This window comes from Leopardus geoffroyi, chromosome A1, assembly GCF_018350155.1.
Source record: "Leopardus geoffroyi isolate Oge1 chromosome A1, O.geoffroyi_Oge1_pat1.0, whole genome shotgun sequence".
NCBI lineage: Eukaryota > Metazoa > Chordata > Mammalia > Carnivora > Felidae > Leopardus > Leopardus geoffroyi.
The window spans coordinates 231,397,014-231,417,794 of NC_059326.1; the positions used below are offsets into that span (position 1 = coordinate 231,397,014).

The following is a 20,781-nucleotide window of genomic DNA, read 5'->3' on the forward strand; positions in this document are numbered from 1 at the left end:
TAGTAGCTGTGCCGAGCATTCTCCATATATTATCTCAATCCTCCTAAGAACCCCTAAGCAGCCACTATTTCCATTTTGAAAATTAAGAACCTGGCCCAACCAAGGTCCCGTGAGGGTGGAGGCTGAATTTGAACTCATGCCTTGACCAATGAACCACAGAGCTCATGCTCTTGACCAATGAAGCACTCTGCCTCCAACTGAACTAAAGCAGCTCAACAACTAAGTCTTACAAGCCACACTGCTGGCACCGACACTTCTCTGCAACCTCACAAAATGGTTTGGATGTGAAGATAAGTTATTGTTAAAGACAAATACACATAAATGTTATGTGAAATAAACACATGTGAATGTTAATTTGAAAAAGATATAAAAATCACTACTGGTAATTCTGTAGAAATGTTTAGTATTTTATACACACACATATATTTACATATATTGCTATCCCAAGGTTTTTTGTAGTTGCTGTGGTTGTTTATAGTTGGGTGGTTTTTAAAAATCTGATGGCCAGTTTCTATTCCATACTTCACACACTTCTATTTAAGTGTTTCTGAGAGGACAGGGTTAAAATTTTTAGTTTGTACTAAGTTATCATCAGCTGAACTGAAGCTACAGAAAACTAACCCACAGTGAGATTAGATTAACAGGGGAATATTTAGTTAACAATCTTCAGTGAAATTAAAGTACTTTTACTAACAAATTTGGATACTAAAACTAGGTTTCCTTCCTTTAACTTTTCAGTATTTCTGATAAAGACATGAAAATAGAACATTAAAACCACAAATGTAAAACTGTCCGAAGTTCAAAACCCAACTTTTCTCAGCAATGTATTTACTATGTTGCACCCAGCCGTTAATCAGACTTTGTTGAGAGCTGTGATATGAGGAGTAGTGAGCTTCCTATGAGCATAGTTCTAAAGGTCAAAGTTTATTATTCAGAAGCAGTTAAAAAAAAAAAAAACACCACCTTTATTTTTACCATTTTAAGTTAAATCACAATTCCTACAGATTAGAGAATATTCTCATTATTTGCAAAAACCTCACTCAAAACTAAATTTCCTACTTGTTCCTTGACCTTAGCCCTCATGGAGAAACTCAAGTATTCAATACAAATCAGATTTAGAACATTATAGGAGCAGTGCTATACTTGAGATACTAAGTCAATACACATTTATGTACTTGTAAGAATGAAAAGTATCTTCCACTTAATGATTATTTAAGTGGCTAACATAGATCAGTAAGAATCCGGATTTTCTTGATTCTATACACACTAACTGGGAGGGTGGGGGCAGCAAGCTGTTCCTGAGACTCTGTCACTGGCTCTGGGCTCGACTCCCATTTACTCCTGACCTTTGCAGAGCATGACAAACTACTATATTCATCCACAGCATCTCACTTGTCAGATGAAGAAATGTTGTTTAGCTGAAATTTAAAGATTAGTATTTGTGAACACCAGACAATAAAGGGAACCGGTCTGGCTTCATAAAGGTGTCTAGCAACAAGACGCAGCGGACTGGAAAGATACAGTGAAGGCAAACGTGATCAACGTCAAAAGACTGACTTGAAAAAAATGACCTAAGCCACACAGGTGATTTTTTAAAGACTACGTCCAAGAAAACTGAGTGACCATATGTAATTTACTTCTAAAAATGAATCAGAAATTATACCTCGATTTTGTCCCCCTCTGTTCTAAGACAAATGACTCCAAGGAGATGGAGAGTCCTAAAGAGATCAATAGCCCACATTCAATCAAAAATAAGGGGCAAACTATTTCAGGTTTATACTTGATGGAAAATACAAAGCATCTTTTCACGTCATTAGCTCATACCTGGTAAAGTAAGGCAGATGAGGCTGGCAATCAGTAAGGTTATACACATGAAGACAATCAACAAAAATATCTGCAAGGCAAAACATAAGAGGGCATAAGGGATTCAAACGTGCTCAACATATTTTAGGACACCCCTCAATGTGTCAGCATAATCCTCCCAGTAAGAAGAAATGGCTTTTATTCCCAGGTTTGCTTCCATTTCACATAAAAAGGTTTTTATTTTAGGTAAATTTACCTCTAATTTCAGCTAAAAGTAAGTGTCTATTTTCAGACAATCAGATACATCAGCAAGTAACAGGGATGTATATTTTGTAATCAGCATAAAGTAAAACACAATCAGCTTACATGTTTCCAAATTAAAACTAAAAACATACAATTTCTTTTAAAAGTTTACTTAGGGGCTCCTAGGTGGCTCAGTCGGTTAAGTGTCCAACTTTGGCTCAGGTCACGATCTTGCGGTCTGTGGGTTCGAGCCCTGTGTTGCGCTCTGTGCCGACAGCTCAGAGCCCGGAGTCTGTTTCGGATTCTGTGCCTCCCTCTCTCCGTCCCTCCCCCACTTGTGTGTGCACACTCGTTTTTAAAAGTTTACTTACTTTGAGAAAGACACAGAAAAAGAGTGCCCGTATGTGCAGGACAACAAGGTCAGAGGGAGAGAGGCTCCCCAACAGGCCCCACACAGTCAGTGAGCACACAGCCTGACTCAGGGCTCAACCTCCCAAACCGCGAGATTATGACCTGAGCTGAGCTAAAGAGCTGAACATGCAACCGACTGAGCCACCCAGGTGCCCCAACACTCGCTTTGTAATCACATTCTCAAAAAACAAGTTTTCGTGAAAAGGAAAGCTTCCTCTCTAACAGCGCTGCCTAATTAGACCTCTCTGTGACCGATGACGGAACCTGCGCTGGCACAAGCGGCCGAGCACACGCAACGTGGGGTCACCGGGCAGTGACGGCCACACTGTCTTTACTCTGCGTGTGCTGTTACTAGAAATGTACTTTCCCCTCACCGACAAAACCGTGATGTATTTAAAGTGTACAACATGATTCGCTGTACGTACACATTGTAAAGGGATTCCTACCAGTGAAGTAATTAACACATCCATCACACCACATCCGCACGAGTTGTATTTACTTTTAATTAAGTTTAAATGTGAACTGTCACGTGTAACGGAGGCTCCTGGACAGACATGTGCGCATGAGAAGCGAGCAGGCTGAGAGGAAAGTGGCTGCCCCCGGGGCCGAAGAGGAGCATCTGCTGCTGGCCTTCTCCCTCACCAGGCCCAGAAGGGAGAGCTCTAGAGGGAAGACGGAGAAGCACCCACCATAACACTCCAAGAGGGGCCTGTCGGCCTTCGTTGCCTGAGAAACTCCTACCGACTGTCTCTCATCTGGGCCGGAAAGTACCTTTTGCCTAAGAGCCTCATCTCTCACGACTCCCCCATCGCTCACGCTCACCTGCATACACCCCACCCTCTGTTTTTTTAAATGCTTATTGACTTATTTTGAGAGAGACAGAGAGAGAGACAGAGAATCCCCAACAGGCTCCATGCCATCAGCGCAGAGCCCGACATGGGGATCGATCTCACAAATCCTGAGATCGTGACCTGAGCTGAAATGAAGGCTCAGACACTTAACCAAACTGAGCTACCCAGGCGGCCACCCCCCGCTCCTTTTTTTTTAAGGTAGGCTTTAAACCCAGTGCAGAGCCCAACATGGGGCCTGGACTCATGACCCTGGGGTCAAGACCTGAGCAGAGACCAAGAGTCAGACATTTAGGGGTGCCTCGGTGGCTAAGTCGGTTGAGCATCCGACTTCAGCTCAGGTCATGATCTCACGGTCTGTGAGTTTGAGCCCCGCATTGGGCTCTGTGCTGACGGCTCAGAGCCTGGAGCCTGCTTTGGATTCTGTGTCTCCCTCTCTCTCTGCCCCTCCCCCACTCTCTCTCTCTCTTGCTCTGTCTCTATGTCAAAAATAAACAAACATTAAAACAAAAAAACATTAAAACAAAAATTAAAAAAAAAAAAAAAGTCAGACAGACTCAGACAGACTGAGCCACCCAGGCAACCCTCCCCCCCCCACCACTCCACCCTCTAGATCCACTTAATTCCCTGCAGTTCCAAACTTACCATGTCTAACCTGCCTCGTGTTTTGGCATGTGCCTGGCATGCCCTTCCACTTCCGATTTTATTCTCTGGCTGGCCTAACTTTAGAGACTTAAAAGCATCACCTCCTCCCTGAAGATTCCTGAATGCTTTCTGAAAAAGCGTTTTGTGGAGTAAGGACTGACCAAAAGTGCAACACGTTACTTATCCAGCCAGTGAGGTGAGGACCAAGACCTGACCATCAGATTTAACGAAACAAAAGCCACTGCGACCCTTGTCAGGAACAGTTCTGGTGGGGCCTGGGGGAAAGTTTTGCTGGGACAAGATACTTCCTTAACCAATCTGCTCTTTAGTTTCAACAGATGTAAACATGAGATTACTACTCAATCTTGCCATATTAGGAAGAATATTAAATAGGGAAAACATTAAAATGCCCATTTCAGCTCTGACACATAACTGAAATATATCAATAATGTTAATTTCTTATTTTCACCAGGGTCTTTAACACTGCTCCTTTCAAACAGCAGAGGGAGCAGCAGCATAGGGAGTCCCAACACTGTGAGCCACTTATGAGATCTGATCAACTTACCTTAGGTTTACACATATCATGTTGCTAACGAGAGAGCTGGGGGCTCTTTTCAGGAGACTGCAAGATAGTTCTATACAGAGGACTACCTGCTCCTAGCACCAGCCACAGCAGCAACTTTCTCAATAGAAATTGGGAAAAAACTTGACTTCTGGTGAAGTCTTTTTTAAATTTTTTTTATGTGTTTTTTTATTTTTGAGAGACAGAGAGAGACAGACTGTGAGTGAGGGAGAGGCAGAGAGACAAAGAGGGAGACACAGAATCCAAAGCAGGATCCAGGCACTGAGCTGTCGGCACAGAGCCTGACATGGGGCTCAAACTCATGAGCTGCGAGATCATGACCTGAGCCAAAGTCAGATGCTTAACCAACTGAACCACCCAGGCGCCCCATGTCTAAGTCTTCTAGTACCTACCCTGAGTGGAAAATTTAAAGGCCGGCGATAAGGCTGAAAGCCAACAGGCCCCCCCTGCTGCAGTATGGCTTGGTGGGCTGCATGCAGGCCTTCCCCCACCACGGGAATAGCATTGTTGTTTCGAGCGTGCTGATTATTGTTAACTTGTTGGTTTGCACTGTTCTCGTTTTCTTCCTGGTCTCCCAATAAATAGGAATGCAGATCCCTGTGTAAAAATTACATCAATAAAAATTCTCTCTTCAGATCAGAATAAAACAGCAGACAGGAGATGTACTTTCTTATTATTCCTTAAGGTAGAAAACGTACAAGCAGAATCCATACACAGCACTATTAATCCCCTCATTCTGGCCTAAACGCTGGTTCCTGCTTTAAATTAAACTTTTCCAAATTTACTATTCATGTCCAAAACACCCTGAAAACTCAGTCCAGCGCCTGTGCCTATTGTGGCAGGGAACTCAACGCGCATCCGTGGCGGCCAAAATGAGATGGCGGAGGCTGCAGGGGACACCTGCTCAATCCGATACAAGCCAGTACGTACTTCGCAATAAGGAATCAGCAGAATGCCACACAATCTCTGGAAAAACATTTAAATCACAAAGATTCAACTTTAAGAGGGTAAAAACGTGCGTACGTTCTCTATAAAAGGATGTACAGTAATGAGAAAAATAAGCAAGACAAAGAATTGAACAAAGTAAGTATCCTATGTACCTGCAGATATCACCAAATGGTCTCTTCTTCAAACTCCGATCTCCTGAGTGGGGCACGGAAAGTACTTTGTCAGAAAGGTCATCAAGTGCCTACTTACAGCAAGTACCCAGCAGTTACAGTCCACGCTCGCACGAGCCCCTTCAGCCACTGCCGTGTGTGTCCCTGTTCAAGTAACGCCGGCAAGACCACCTGAAGCAGGAGCAGCTCAAGGGACAGTTCACTCACTGGAGCATCACTAGGACAATGACAAACAGCTGTGATTTACAGCGCGACTCTATTTTCCATCATAACTGTATCATACTAAACATCTGATGGGACGACAGCAAAACTCCTTGACGCTGTCTCTATCACCTCTCCCCCATTCTCCCTTGAATCCTCCAAAACCGGTCCCGACGAGGGTCGCCAGTGACCTCTGTGTTGTTAAATGTGATGGTCAGGTCTGGGTCCCACCTCACTGGCTGTATGGCGTATTACACAACTGGTTACTCCTTGGTCCTCAAAACGCTTTCTCACTGGACGCCCTTCTAGATCTGTTAGCTCAGGGAGCCGAAGACAACGGAGGGCCCCAGGCTCTGTCCTCTCTCATGTGTGCATGCTCTCTGGATGAATGCACACTCGTGTGGCTTAAATTTCTACGTACCACTCAGACGTCTTCCCTAACTCCTAACTTTGTATCCAAAGTGCGACCTCAACGTCTCCTACAGACATGAGACGTCTTCAGTTGACCATGACCAAATTCCCACTCTTCCCTTCTAGTCCTGCTCCTTCACAGCCTTCCTCATCCCAGGAAATGGCAACTCCATCCTTCCAGGTGCTCAGGTCACTGACTGCCTTTATTTCACTCCAACTCAAACAGCCGGAGTCCTGCTGACTGGATCCTAGCAATGCCCTAAATCTCACCACCGCTCATTACCTCCACTGCGACTTCCTTCACCTCAGCACCAAGGTCCCCGTGCCAGCCTCCCAGCCGGCTTCCCGCTTCTGTCCTGGCCACCTGACCCAGTCTCTTCTCATCACAGCAGCCACGTGACGCTTCTTAACTAACCTGGATCAGACCACTCTTCTGGTCAAACCTCTCAAGAACTCCCCAAATCGCTCAAGTTGAATCCAAAATGCTTCCAGTGGCTTACGAGACTCTGTAGGATCTGGTTTTGCATGACTTCTCTGACCTCACAGCCAACCACCATGCTTTCCTTCTTCCACCCCAGCCAGACTGGCCTCCCTGCTGCTCCTCAAACGGACCCCAATGTCACCGCACTTGCCCACCCCCTGCAAGGACACTCTACCTTCAGGAACCCATATGGCTCATCCCTCAGCAGCTCCGACAGGGCTTTCCTGAGCTGTCACCTCTTCAGGTCCGCATCAGTCACTTCTAAATTAAACCCCATCTTGGCCACTCTCTCTATCCCCTTTCTCTGCTTCATCTTCCAAGCCCCTAGTACTGATGACCCCAGATATACTACATATTCTATTTTGAGGGGTGTCTCCCCCTCACTGAAATGTAAGCTCCACAAGAGCAGAGAATTGTCTTGATTCTGGTTGGTTCACTGTTATATACCTAGTGCACAGAAAAGGACCGGACATATAATGGGCCCTTGTTTTGTTTTGTTTTGTTTTGTTTTGAATGGAAGAATGGACTAAATACTGCTACACAGGCCCCAAATTGCTAAACTTCTGAGTGTAACTGACTACCAAAATGGGTCTATCCTAACAATATATATAGCCAAAGCCTAAGCTTCCTGGTTCTCACTATAACCAGACCCAAATTCACAAGGAGGGAATGAGGATTTACTCTAGTTAGGGAAAAATTCAGAGAATCAAATCTTAATTTGGATTTTGAGTAAAGATAACAAAAAGGGTTCCAGCTAAACATGAGGAAGAAGGTCATTCTAAACAGAAAGGAAGACAAGGAATAGCTAGGTGTTTTAGGGAGACTGAGCGGAGGGGAGCACGGTTGGAGAGCAGAATTCGAGTCAGACAATGCAGGGACAGGATGCTGGAAAGTCAACATGAGACTATGCCAAGCCTTGCACATGACCCGGATATTATGATGTAGATTATGGAGGAAGAGGCAGGGTGTTAAGTATGGGCTATAAATGGAGAACAAGAGGAAAGCCTAAACTAAGGATGTGGTAAATCAAGTTGGATTAGATAAGAGACCTTTAAAAATAAGACTTAACGATATTTAGAGACTAATTAGAAGTCTGAGGAAGAAATCCCATTTCCCAGCAGCCTTCTGTTTAGGTAACTGAAAGGATGATGCAAGTCAATGAAAAAAGGAATGGGGGGGGGGGGGGGAGTGGCAGAGACTAAGTTTCCAGGTGACTTAGGCTTTTAAATGAAAAAGATTTTCCATTCATAAGCCTTATTTCTTAATTTTAATCTACAATTAAACATATAACTATGGCTACACATTCCTTATGATGTGCTTTTCATACAAAAATGATGGTGGCTAACATGGTGTCATTAAGTATGGTAAACATTTCAATGCTGAACAAAAGCACACTTGATCTGCATAAAAATAAGTCTTTCTTTGGAAAATGCAACTGCTAAACTAATGTTTATACAATCTAAAATGGCAAAACTCAAGTATCAAATGATTTCCAGTATCTGTTAAGAAATGAATGTTTTAAATGTATACACTCTAGGTTATCAACAAAGCTAAACTAGTAAAGCTTTTACATTTCAAAAACTCACCTATAGAGCATGACATTATATGGAAGAAAATTAGGCAGCAGACTCTTAATTATACGTATAGGAAGCCAAAGCATCAGGAGAACAATGGAGCCAAAGACAATCTGCAGTTAAGAAAAAAGGCAGAACACCACTGTTAACCATTCCTGTGAGAGACAAAGAGACTTCTGAACATACCCAGCCAGGATGCAATCCAAGTGTCTATACCCACCAACGGCCCAGAGTGTTCTCACTCCACAGACTATATACTTGGGTCACTTTGTGGAAAGAATGCATTCCTGGGAAGGGTATTCCTCTCTCTCTCTCTCTAGGACACAAAGGCTCACGGAGGAGCCACAAAGGATAATCACTGCACGGTATGTGAAGAGAGGGTCAGAAACTTACAATGAACGATCAGAATCATCTGCAACTTAATAAACCACATGTAAGACGTGACCCATATTAATGGCTACAAAAGTTTCCAGAAGGCACCATATTGCTTTGTAAATTTTATTTTAAAAAAACTTAGCTTTAACTAGGTAATTTCTTCTTCCAGGTGGGACAGAAACTTCAAGATACTTCTGTTTAAAGTTTTTTGAATTTAAAAACTATTAATTGATCTCCATTGCTCCAATGCAAATGAAGTGTAATTCAAAAGCCATAATTTGGCAACCAATTATACTACTAAAGAACTAGGGAATGTTGTTTTAGTAAACATTTTAATTACTTTATCAAAACAACCAATAGAACAGCTATTTGACAACTAACTTCCACCAACTTAGATAAACATAAATAACTCAACGTATCTACTCTACCAGCCCCTGACTGCACCCCCCACCGCCAAAACACCCCCACAAAACAATACAAAAAAATACACTTTACTCAAAAAACAATAAAAAGGTATGCTTACCACTGACAAAATAAATCTTCGGAGATGCCTATAAATGGGCAAATGGATCATTTCTTGTACTGGATTAAAATCTGGATCATTCAAATTCCTTAGAAACCATAAGACACCAGGTCGAAGTACCTGCAAATATATTTTAAATGCTATGAATACTCACCAATGTCTTCAGACTCTGTAGATGAGCTAAAATATCAACAGAAAACCTTTTAAAACTTAATAAAATGGGTCCCAGAAAATTCACATGGCTTTCCTATGAAAAGAAGTTCCTAAATCAGAATCTATATGAAATAAACTATTTTGCTGGATGTCCATTTAATCATTCAATGAAAAAATATGTAGAATTTGTCAAGAAACCTAAATCTCCAAAATAAAAAATAAGTTGTTTTTTTTTTTGTTGTTGTTGATGTTGTTTTCAAACACTGTCACTATAGGAGCACCTGGGTGGCTCAGTCAGTTGAGACTCCAACTTCAGCTCGGGTCATAATCTCACAGTTCGTGAGTTCGAGCCCTGCACCGGGCTCTGTGCTGTCGGCGTGCAGCCCACTTGGGATCCTCTGTCCCCTCCCTCTCTGCACCTCCCCTGCTCGCTCGCTCACTCTCTCGCTCTCAAAAATAAATTAAAAACATTAAAATAAATAAAATGAAAATAGAAAAATAAAGAACTGTCACTATATTGTGTCATCCAGTGAAAGAATTATGTTGCAATTTATAAATGTTTTAATACAAGATCTGATTTCAGCCTCACACTCCCGAGAGGAGCTAGAAACTCTCAGCATTTTCATTTTATTGTCTACATCCTTTTTCCGTTTCTCAGTGGAAATCATCAACCCAAGAGGCTGTGGGTGGTGGGGCAATGGGTGAGGCTAGGTAGTGGTCTCAGGTGGTCCAAATGCACGGAGTTATCATGTGTAAAGCATTTCAACTGCCCAAACTCTATTTCTCCAACCTCCAAATGAGGGGGTATCTGACCTCTAAGGTTTCATCTGACACCCCAATTCTAGGATTGTGCACCACAAAACCACCCCACTGAGAAGATGAAAAATTTCAATGTGAAACAGTTTATCACTTAACAGTGTAATTAAGAGGTTCTATATACAGTTTTGAATAGATTAAGTTAGTCTCAATCACTTGCTTCAAAGAAGGAATACAAGTTTTATTTGCAAGTAGAATTTACCGAACTTACACTATATGATTCAGGAGAACATTTTGACCTCAGCCCCCCTCCTTAATGCCTCAATTTCCCAAAACACAATGTACGCCAGGATAGCATTAAGCCATTCACACTGGATCAGTCGGCCTCCTCCGGCGGCCCTGTGCATCTCCATCACCACTCTCCCTGCTGTAAGCGGACTTGTCAGATGCCTCTCTTCCTTCCCAGGATATGAAATCGGAAAGAGCGGGAATCGTGTCTCTGTTTCTCACTATGACCTCAGCAGTCAGCACCGTGTCTGGCGCAGAGGGACTATGCGGTAACATGTGAGGGACTAATGCACAGCAGCAAGTACGCTTGTCAAAATTACTCACTTTTATACTGCCCACCGCATCAGAATGATTGCACATGACGTATACTAATCAAATACTGACCCTACTTTCAGTCTCCTCAAATCGGGAAAGACCGTATTCTAAAAACAGGACGAGTGAAGGTACTCATCGGCAAGTGAACTGCAGTCATAAACGACCCTCACTGTGATTCCATATTTAAGGTACTTGATTACAAACTTTACATTGTGATCCTGCAAAACCTCTGGGTATTTCCAGCACTATATTTTCTTGAACGAAGTCCAAGTCAGACTCCCATCACATAAAATGTCAAGAATTTGTAGGAGAGGATGGCTACAAAAGACACCAAGTAAAACAAGTAGTTTTATCCTCGATCTACTCATCTTTCAAACTCGTTAACTATACGCAGAAATATTAAAATTTATCAATTTTTGAGACAAATGACTGAAAACAGTTTAAAGACATAAAGCTAAATTCCTCTATCAGCTATTCCTTCTTAGACTAAAATCCTTGAGAAAATTAGGACACGTGGTTAAAACAAAGTCCTTTCCTTAAAGGGACAGTGCTGGCATCTCCCTGAGAACTTACCTCTCTTAGCAACAGAATGAAGGAGGCAAAGTAGAACACGTACACCATCCCCACCAGCCAGTGCAGAAACATGGTAGTACCTGGCGCTGACTGAAAGCTCAGTTCTCGATCTTTCAAGGTAGCATCAAACATTTCCTAAATCAAAGCAGAACAAGTGAGAGATCTGTACCACTCACATTTGCCAAATTAACATCTCCATCTTCCAGGAAGTGAATATATCACTACGTGTATGGGTTATGACGTTCTAGGACTACAGCTCTTTAAATGTCATTTCATGGTATGACAGAAATATAACTGATATAAGACAGGATACTATTTCAAAGATAGATAATGATCCTTGAAAGTTTTAAATATTAGAAGGAAGACTGATAAACCAATGGGCGAATAAGAATTTCACTAATGCGGGGGCGCCTGGGTGGCTCAGTCAGTCAGTTCAGCGTCCGACTCTTGGTTTCAGCTCAGGTCACGATCTTGTGGTTTTATAGGTTCAAACCCTGTGTCGCGCTCTGCCCTGACAGTGTGGAGGCTGCTTGGGATTCTTGCTCTCCCTCTCTCTCTCTCTGTCCCTCCCCCACTCATACTGTCTCTGTCTCTCTCAAAACAAAACAAAACAAAACAAAACAAAAAAACAAAAAAACTTTACTAATGCTGCTACTGTGAAAGACACATTTTTGGTTAACGATACCTTCTTTCCTTGGTTACAGGTCTGCATTCATGACAAGTTTTAATAGTAAGGTATGGGTGCTTTTCTACACACAAAATATTTTTGAAAAGTCAAAATGTGATTATCACTGGCAGCCTTAAAAATTATAATCAAGGAGCACCTGGGTGGCTCAGTCAGTTAAGCCTCCGACTTCAGCTCAGATCATGATCTCACAGTTCATGAGTTCGAGCTCCGCATCGGGCTCTGTGCTGACAGCTCAGAGCCTGGAATCTGCTTTGGATTCTGTGTCTCCCTCTCTCTCTGCCCCTCCCCTGCTCGCATGTACGCGCACTCTCTCTCTCTCAAAAGTAAATAAACATTAAAAACAATTTTTTAAAATTATAATCAAGACTAAGCATCTTAGTTAAAAGAAATGATTAAAGTTGAATTTATTAAACAAAGACAGTCTTATTAGATTGTTCTCTTTATGTATGTAACGTCTCGGCATTACTGTAAAATTTAGAAGAGTAAAATGGGTACAAAACTTCTCCACTGGTTATTAGAAAGGTTCCAGTCAAAATACTCAGACATCAAAAATCTGCACAAAGCCTCAAATAAAATCATGTACTCAACAAATACTAGTAACATTAAGACTCCACAATGATTCACATTCTCAGAAAAAATAAGCAAATTACTATCCTATTGAGCTTCCTTTAAAAGGAATTCATTTTAAAAACCTCCTTTTTTGAAGCTTTTAAATTATTAGGTCATATGATAATGAATAACAAACTTACCAGGGAACAGATATCCAGCCACCAGCCACAAATGAGAGGGAACACTCCAATTTCTACCACCACTAGCAAAGAGACCTTTGGTAAAAAACAAAGATCATCAGTATCATCCAAATGGGGAGAAGCCACTTCCGGTTTTAACTTATAACAGGAATTACCTTAACAACGATATAGCAGACTCCCAGCAAGCGACGAGACCTATGAAATTTAACAAGAGTTGCCAAGCCCTGCAGCATCTAGTCAAGGAAAATCTGAGCATAACAGATACTAATTTAGGCAACACTTAATATTATTTGACAATTTATTTCATACTTTATCTGTCCTCATCCTCATTACATATATCTACAGCTTTTACTGAAAGGACAAGAGAAAAGAAACAGTTTTGTCATTAACAGGAACAACTCTTTGGTATGAGTAACATCACTGAATACCCACGTTAGTTAATTAAAGGATACATGACAAATTATCAGTGTTATTGCTAAAAGTATATACCCAACTATGGTTGTGATTAGACCTTCAAAATGAGATGCTTGTACCTGGAAATAAAAATAAATAGAATTTAATTTTACCATACGGTCTACATCCCAGTTTAATAATGTATGAACAATCCAAGCAGACTAAAAGCTGTAAAACAACTATAAAATCCCCTTTGAATGACATCTCTGCAAACCAGACTCTCCCACTGCTATATATTATGAAAGGATGAGGTAAAATCAAAGAATAACACTCTACTCAAGCAGACAAAATACAAGCAGAGTGAATTAAATTTTACAAAATTAACTGCTGCAAAACACTAGTCTCGTCTCTACTCTGGCCTGAGGCGGACTCGCCCAGGGCTGAGCAAAGAAAGCAGCAGCGCGCCACCCAAGCAGCCGGCCGGCCGGGTCCGTCTCAGCCCCTCACCTCCCACCCCGAGGAGCGACTGCGTACATTTCCCCTGCTCTCCAAATCCACTCCATTTTCAACTTACAGAGAGTGAAAGTTTGGACAGTGACAAATCTTTTGGGTTCCTGAATTTCAGACAGCAAGTGGTGATAGTTTGGAAAGTCAAATTTATCAAAGGTTTATATGAACCTTTCAAGTGTGTTCAACTGCGAGAAGCAGAGCTGCAATTAAACACTGAAACGCATCTCTTTGCCCTTTCAGAACGCTTCAGAATCTGAGCTCTCCGGATTTACATACACAAATTGAACAGAACGTTCCAGATATGTCAGCTCTTCCTTGAAAGACTAGATCTTTCACAAAATAGACCCCTACACAAAATAGTCACTAGACCCCACAAAATAGCTGTAGTTGACCATCCAAATATTTATCTACCTCTAAAAACATGGAGATGTCAAAATTAAAACAAATTCTTTAGAAAACACTATAGCCTATCATTCCAAAACAGACCAATCCTTTTTTTTTTTTTTTAAGTTGACTGATATGTTGCTACTTTTCTAAATTCACTATGGGAAAGCTAAAGAAAAGGGAGAGAAGGGAGCATACAAGTTAATGGAACAGGTTAAAAATCATCCTGTACGAAAACTTTCCAGTAGCATGCCTTTGGCCCACCCAACAGGAAGAAAGATATGAGTGCATCATGGGATTCAGAGCACATCTTCCTCAGCTGGCAATATTATCTATACTGTCTTGAGCCTCTGTTAGTTTAAAAAAGAAAAACAATGAGATAATGTTGGATAACTATACCTTTGTGTAAGGCAAATTGAGAAATGAAGTAACTCTTTACAACACTATCATTTACTCAACAAATATCAAATCTGGGGCAAAATAATGAAAGTAAGCTTGTAAAAGTATTATACTCACGTGTTCTTCAAATCCCAAACCAACAAGGGAGAAATGACCAATATGGTAAGGGCAAAATGCTAAAAAGGGAAGAAAAAAACTCAATGAAAACTTCAAAATCAAAACAACGAACACTCCTAGTGTCAACCCACACTAAAAGGAACCAGAGCTTCTTCGAGAAATGAAAGATTCCAGAACTGGGGTCAAAAATGTACTGCCCAGAACATTCTCTATAACCGGAAAACAACAAAGATATCAAAGTCGAATAGGCTCATGGCAAAAGGACCCAGGAACCATCATGAAGTCTCATGAAAGGACAATATGAGCATCAAAGAATGACCAAACTGATGGAAACACACTGAATGCTTCACAAATACACGAGTTCATACTACCCAAAAAGGGGAAAGCCAAAAACAAAACCGCAAAAGGACAAAAAGCAACAGAAGAAAAAACACTTTAATCACCCATGGAAATAGCACATCAATTCCTTACCCTGAAAACTGATAATTGGAGGGAAAGAACCGCACACCTGTCTGGCTTCTTCTGAACAAACAGCTTCAGGTTAACTATGATGTTACTTAAATGTTCCAGTTTAAAGGAAAAAATAGAGACAAAGGAGCAAGGCGGTAGACAGCATACAAGAAACAAATCAGACAAATGTAGGACAAGTGACCTAGTCTGTTCAAGAAATCAATGGCAAAATACGGTAGAAGTAGCAGAAAGGAGCAAAGAATATTCTAGATCAAAAGGAACTTAAGACTTAACAACCAAAACTAATGTGTAGACCTTATTTTCATCCTCAAACCAACTGTCAAATGACATTTAAGGAGACAATCTAGGAATTTTTAATATGATGGATTGTTAAAAAAAAAAAACTTAAATTCTGCTAATTTAGTACAGTGTGATAGACACTATGGTTGAATGAGAAAATATCCTTAAAATTTTCATAATAAAAATTTGTATAGTCTCTTTTCCTCAAGTATTTCTTGTCATGTTAATACAATTTTATTTTTCTTAATAAAATGTAATTATATTTTCTTTATGGCAAAATTAATTGAGCAGCACAGATTACTAGGGAAGCCACGAGGGGACTCAATCATGAAGACAAAAGAGTGAATCTACAGGATCTGGCCACCACACCTCTCTAATTGATTATATTCCATGGGTAGAAATTATTTTGAACAGGTATTCCCAACATATTTAAAATTATAAATCATATACACATTATTTTACTGATATGTGTATTATAAAGCACGAGAAATTCCTATAAGAGTAAGAAAAAACTCTATGCAGAATTTTTCCTATTTTGTTCACACCCAGCTCTGATGATGACTCAAATAGGCTCCTGAGAAGCACCAATTGTTAACAATTTCTATCCAATTACACAGCAACTACTAGATAAATATCCTGAAATTAAGGTCAGTTTCTCAGTATCATTCCCTTCTACTAGGACACAGCTGCATAATAAGGTTATAATTCTGCAAAGTACATGACCATAAGAGTCCAAAAATGGAGGTGGAAAATTCCAACGGAGCAACTAAAGTAGAAAAGAAAAAGGAGTGTGCTTAATCCCAATGACCATTCACCTTTAAGGAAAAGTATATTCCTAAGCAAAGGAAAACTTCTTGGTTTATTTCAAAAGATCCTAAGTATAATATATACAGGTTTCATACGAAGACAACTTTTTTTATAGCATAAGCTTAGAGGCTGGATTAAAAAAAAAATTTACTTAGATTTGCTTTACATAAATGAGTGCTCCCGTTTCTATAATTCATGTTTTCTTTTTAAGTTTATTTATTTATTTTTTAGTCATCTCTATACCCAATGCGGGGCTCAACTCACAACTCCAAGTTTAAGAGTTGCACGCTCTTCCGAAGAAGCCAGCCAGGTGCCCCACTATAATTCATGTTTTAAAGGCAACTTGTTCCTCCAAACATTAATTCAGCATTAAGCTTTTCTTGCAAGAACAAAGACAGAATCTACACATCATTTTTCTCTCAACTAATCAGAACAGTTTCACACTCTATGTATCAATTATTTTACATAATGAAGAATGTATGCAGAATAATCTTCATTTTCATGTTTCCACTCCCCCCCACCCCAACCCTTGCAAAAGGAAACAAAGAATGAGCTTCCTATCAATTTGCACCATCTTAAATAGCTACTAAAAATTAAGAATCAATGGAACTTTTTCAAGATTATTTTGTTTCAACAAGATACCTTTAAATTTTTTTTGTTCTTTCATAGATAATATTCAGAAATTAGTTTTTTGTCTCATTCTCAAGTCTACATATTCAATGTCTTTTTTACAACACTTCAACACTTCCCGTTGAAGGCCTAACTGCTTTCTGAGTCACAACGTGGTTGGCAACCCAAAACGAGTAACTTAGAATAAAGTGTAAGAACACTGGGAAATCTATACTGCCCCTCCTTAGCAGAATTAAGGGGTAACTCACATGCAGAAAGAAGGAATTTCTCAAAGATCAGCCCTATCAAGAGATGTGTAGCCTGAGGTGTCTCTATGAGACACAAATCAAAGCACCATCTAACAGCCTGATTCTATCAGACTCCACTTCCTTTCCCTTGAGAGGTGCAGGAATTACATCTTTCTCAAAGCAGAAAAACCTGTGAATTCTGTCTCCTCGCCCATCTTCCTTTCTCTAATCACTCCCAACAGGAGGGACTCATGTGTTGTCACAAAATCCTCACAGTTGCAGCTGTCAAAGTGTTTGGAAAGGACTTTGCATTTACTGGAATTTGGTTCTAAAGGAAATTCACACTTGGTAAAGGTTCACTTTTCTCCTCAAGCCTATATCCACCTCTGGTGACAGCTCCCAAGCCAGGGTCTCTGGGAAGGCCTTGGATAGGATTCTGAGAGAGGAAACAAGATCTTCTGCCAAAGGGAAGAACACACAGATCATCCCCACAAAACTGGTTCCAGAGACAGGATGATGCCTATTCTCAAGTCAGTCTAAAACCAGCTTCTATAAAAAGAGATGGAAATGCCCCAAAGAAGCAGAGATGGTAGGTAACTATAGTCAATGTCGCTTAGGAAAGAAAAGTTATCTGTATGGGTGGGGCCTTCCGGTACAGGATAACTATCTGAAACCATTTCGTATATCCCTGTGTTTAAAAACAAACAAAAACAGGGGCGCCTGGGTGGCTCAGTCGGTTGAGCGTCCGACTTCAGCTCAGGTCACGATCTCACGGTTCGTGAGTTCGAGCCCCGCGTCAGGCTCTGGGCTGATGGCTCAGAGCCTGGAGCCTGCTTCCAATTCTGTGTCTCCCTCTCTCTCTGCCCCTCCCCCATTCATGCTCTGTCTCTCTCTGTCTCAAAAATAAACATTAAAACAAACAAACAAACAAAAACAAAACCCGTAACGAGGCTCCAAAAAAAAAACTCCTATCTTATTACCATAAATAACAGTATAAACACCACTTACCAAAAACAAGAATGAAGAGTGTGTTTAAAGACACCACCCAGAAGACATGTTCCTAAAAGAAAAGAGCCATTAATAAAACATACTCAATTCTTACTATATGTCTAACGAGACTACTCCACTTAGTTAGGAGACTGGAATTTTCATTCTAGAATGTTGAGATTTCATTTCAGAAATTATGTGCAACTTATTTTTCATTACATAGCTCATACAATTAAGCCTAATAAGGCTCAAGTTCATAATGTTACATGTAGGGAAAAAAAATCAATCTATAAACATTTCCTCTTCAGAAAGAAGCCACTACAAATTACAGATTCTCACAAAAAATACCCAGATTTCGTTTAAATCAGATGACACTGAAAATTTCCAAATGGAGGAAAATTTAAAAATCACATTAATTCTGAACTTTTTATGAATGTAAACTGCACAGTGCTTCTTTCCACTGCCCATTTTGTTCTCATGGTTTCTGCAAGGTCATTTGATCTTCCTTGGTCCCTTTTTTCCCTATGGCACCCCGGTTTTCTCAGTGGAGGTCTTAGAATACTCATTCCCTCTTGGCCATTCATCCACCCCCACAGTTACTTACTACGTATTATCACCTCCAAGATGACTGTCACCTTACATGATTGTTTGAGGCAGTAGGGAATCTTCCCCATGCAGCTAAAGTCATCTAATACTCAAAAATCCCAAGTGATTTCATATTACAGAACCCGAAAAGAACATCACTTCTCCTTTAAGGAACTATTCCTCACCTCTCAGCTGTACTCTTTACCAGTAAGTAAAGAAGATAGGTGAGGTTTGGCAAACAGTGGAAACCTAACATGAAAATGGGCCTCTCACCGGGAACACTGCAAAGCTGCTCTATTTTCACCAGTTCAGGCATGAATTAATATACTGCAAAGTTTAAAAAGACCAAAAAAAAAAAAAAAAAAAAAAGATCAAGTTCTTCTTAACTACAATTCTGTATTTCATTTTGTTTTCTAAAAATCAAGTAATCAATAATTACCTTTTAAATACTATTACCTTTGTTCTTTGCCAATATTTTCAATACACAAAACAGACTTTCTTCAACATATCAAGTAATCAAAAGGCACAGGGCACGCTGACCTTTAGCGTAAAAAGCCAGCACTTAATACTGTAAATTTGAAACTGCTGCGTCATTAAGATAATTAAGTCACAACTCTTATTATTAAAAAATATTGGCTTTACTTACTAGAAAAACTAGTGATCCGTCAAGTCCTAGCATCTAAAATAAATAACAATATACATGAATTAAAGATGCAACAGGATTTTTTTTTCTATTTATAAAAAAGGCTCATTCTCTATTATCTGTAAACATATTCCTTACCCACTACTTTCTAAAACAGCTTATCATTTTCAGAGTAAAAAACTTACTAGAGTTTTATATCTGGGCCTCCTTTTATTCTAAATCTTATGATTATGAAATCAAAACAATTCCATCTTGGGTTTACTTCTTACATTAGCTACGGAGCCAGTCAAGATTTCAGGACCTATCAACTTGCAGTATCAGAATAATACTTCATTTAAATTGTTACTTCATTTTCCAAAAGTCCACAATGTGTTTGTATTAAAGGCCAGAAAACAGAAAAATAGTCAGTAATAAGATTATATTTTTAATATTTTCACCACAAACAATACATCACTTTTCTCTAGAAATTAAAGTTCACAGTCTCCATCAAATGTTGACTACAAAATTAGTGTATAAATATAAAAATGCCTGACTTTAAAACACAGTTTCAGGTTAAAACACTAGAACGCAGGGCACCTCGGTGGCTCAGTCAGTTAAGCTTCCGACTCTTGATCTCAGCTCAGATCACGATCTTACGGTTCGTGAGTTCAAGCCCTGCACTGGGCTCCGCACTGACAGTGAGGAGCCTGCTTGGGTTCTCTCTCTGCCCCTGCCCTGTGCTCTTTCTCAAATAATTAAAATAATTAAAAACAACAACAACACGAGAATGCATGAAAGAATCTTACTCTTTCCCACGTAAGTTCTTCTGCAGCTCGGTCCCACTCTAAAGCATTCCAGTTCATGTCATCTGGAAATATAATTGTCATTTAAAGATTACTGATGGAACCTGAACCACAAACAATAAAACACATTCTTTTAGTTTGGTGTTTTGTAAACCACTGATGAGAAGCTGAACCACATTACCTGCCTGTTAGGCAGGAAGAACACATATAAACAAATGAAACACATACATAGTTGATTCTAGACTGTGGTTAAGTGTTGGAAAGGCAATAAATACGATTATGTGAAAGAGAGGAACTAAACCAGAATGAATCTGGCAAACTTGAGAAAGATGAGGAAGGCAGAGGACAAGACTTCTTCACAGGGGGAGGGTGGCAGAAGAGACAGTATGAAAGGCAGACAGAGATCCAATCATACAAGCGGGGAAGGTAAAACTGGACTATGTTTTCTTCTTTAGTACAACGGAGAAACCGCTATAAGAATTTAAGGCAGGAGGCACTAGGAACATTCTGCGTAGTGAGAATACAGTGGGGCAAGAGCAGAGAACAGCAGCTCATTAGGAGCCATTGCGCTGGACGAGAGAGGGAAATGGAGGCTGCATCAGGGCCATATTCTCAGAGCCTTTGAACGCACACTCGCCCCTCCCAATGAAGGCCCCTTGCTCCCATGACCCAACTCGCTTCTCGTCCTTCGAGGTCTCAGCTGTCACCGACTCTGAGCTACCCGGAGAACCTACTTAAAAAGGGTCTTTCCCAAGAGCATCCTCAGAGCAACCTGCACACTTATCACAATGTGTAACGAGGTACTTGTTCACTTGGGTATTCCTGCTTC

At 40.4% G+C, this 20,781-nt stretch overlaps 1 protein-coding gene across 2 annotated transcripts in view; it reads right to left on the reverse strand.

The window, feature by feature from the left end:
* MARCHF6 (membrane associated ring-CH-type finger 6) overlaps window positions 1–20,781 on the reverse strand; it is a 76,103-nt gene that overhangs the window by 19,366 nt on the left and 35,956 nt on the right. For both annotated transcript variants that reach the window (XM_045442058.1, XM_045442047.1), the window contains exons 8-20: window positions 19,956–20,017; window positions 19,174–19,206; window positions 17,964–18,015; window positions 14,542–14,600; window positions 13,191–13,271; window positions 12,894–12,962; window positions 12,739–12,813; window positions 11,302–11,436; window positions 9,217–9,336; window positions 8,331–8,431; window positions 5,731–5,868; window positions 4,926–5,130; window positions 1,825–1,894 (exon numbers count right to left, since the gene is read on the reverse strand). In XM_045442058.1, coding sequence (XP_045298014.1) covers window positions 1,825–1,894; window positions 4,926–5,130; window positions 5,731–5,868; window positions 8,331–8,431; window positions 9,217–9,336; window positions 11,302–11,436; window positions 12,739–12,813; window positions 12,894–12,962; window positions 13,191–13,271; window positions 14,542–14,600; window positions 17,964–18,015; window positions 19,174–19,206; window positions 19,956–20,017 — 1,200 coding nt within the window. The remainder of the gene's footprint in view (window positions 1–1,824; window positions 1,895–4,925; window positions 5,131–5,730; window positions 5,869–8,330; window positions 8,432–9,216; window positions 9,337–11,301; window positions 11,437–12,738; window positions 12,814–12,893; window positions 12,963–13,190; window positions 13,272–14,541; window positions 14,601–17,963; window positions 18,016–19,173; window positions 19,207–19,955; window positions 20,018–20,781) is intronic.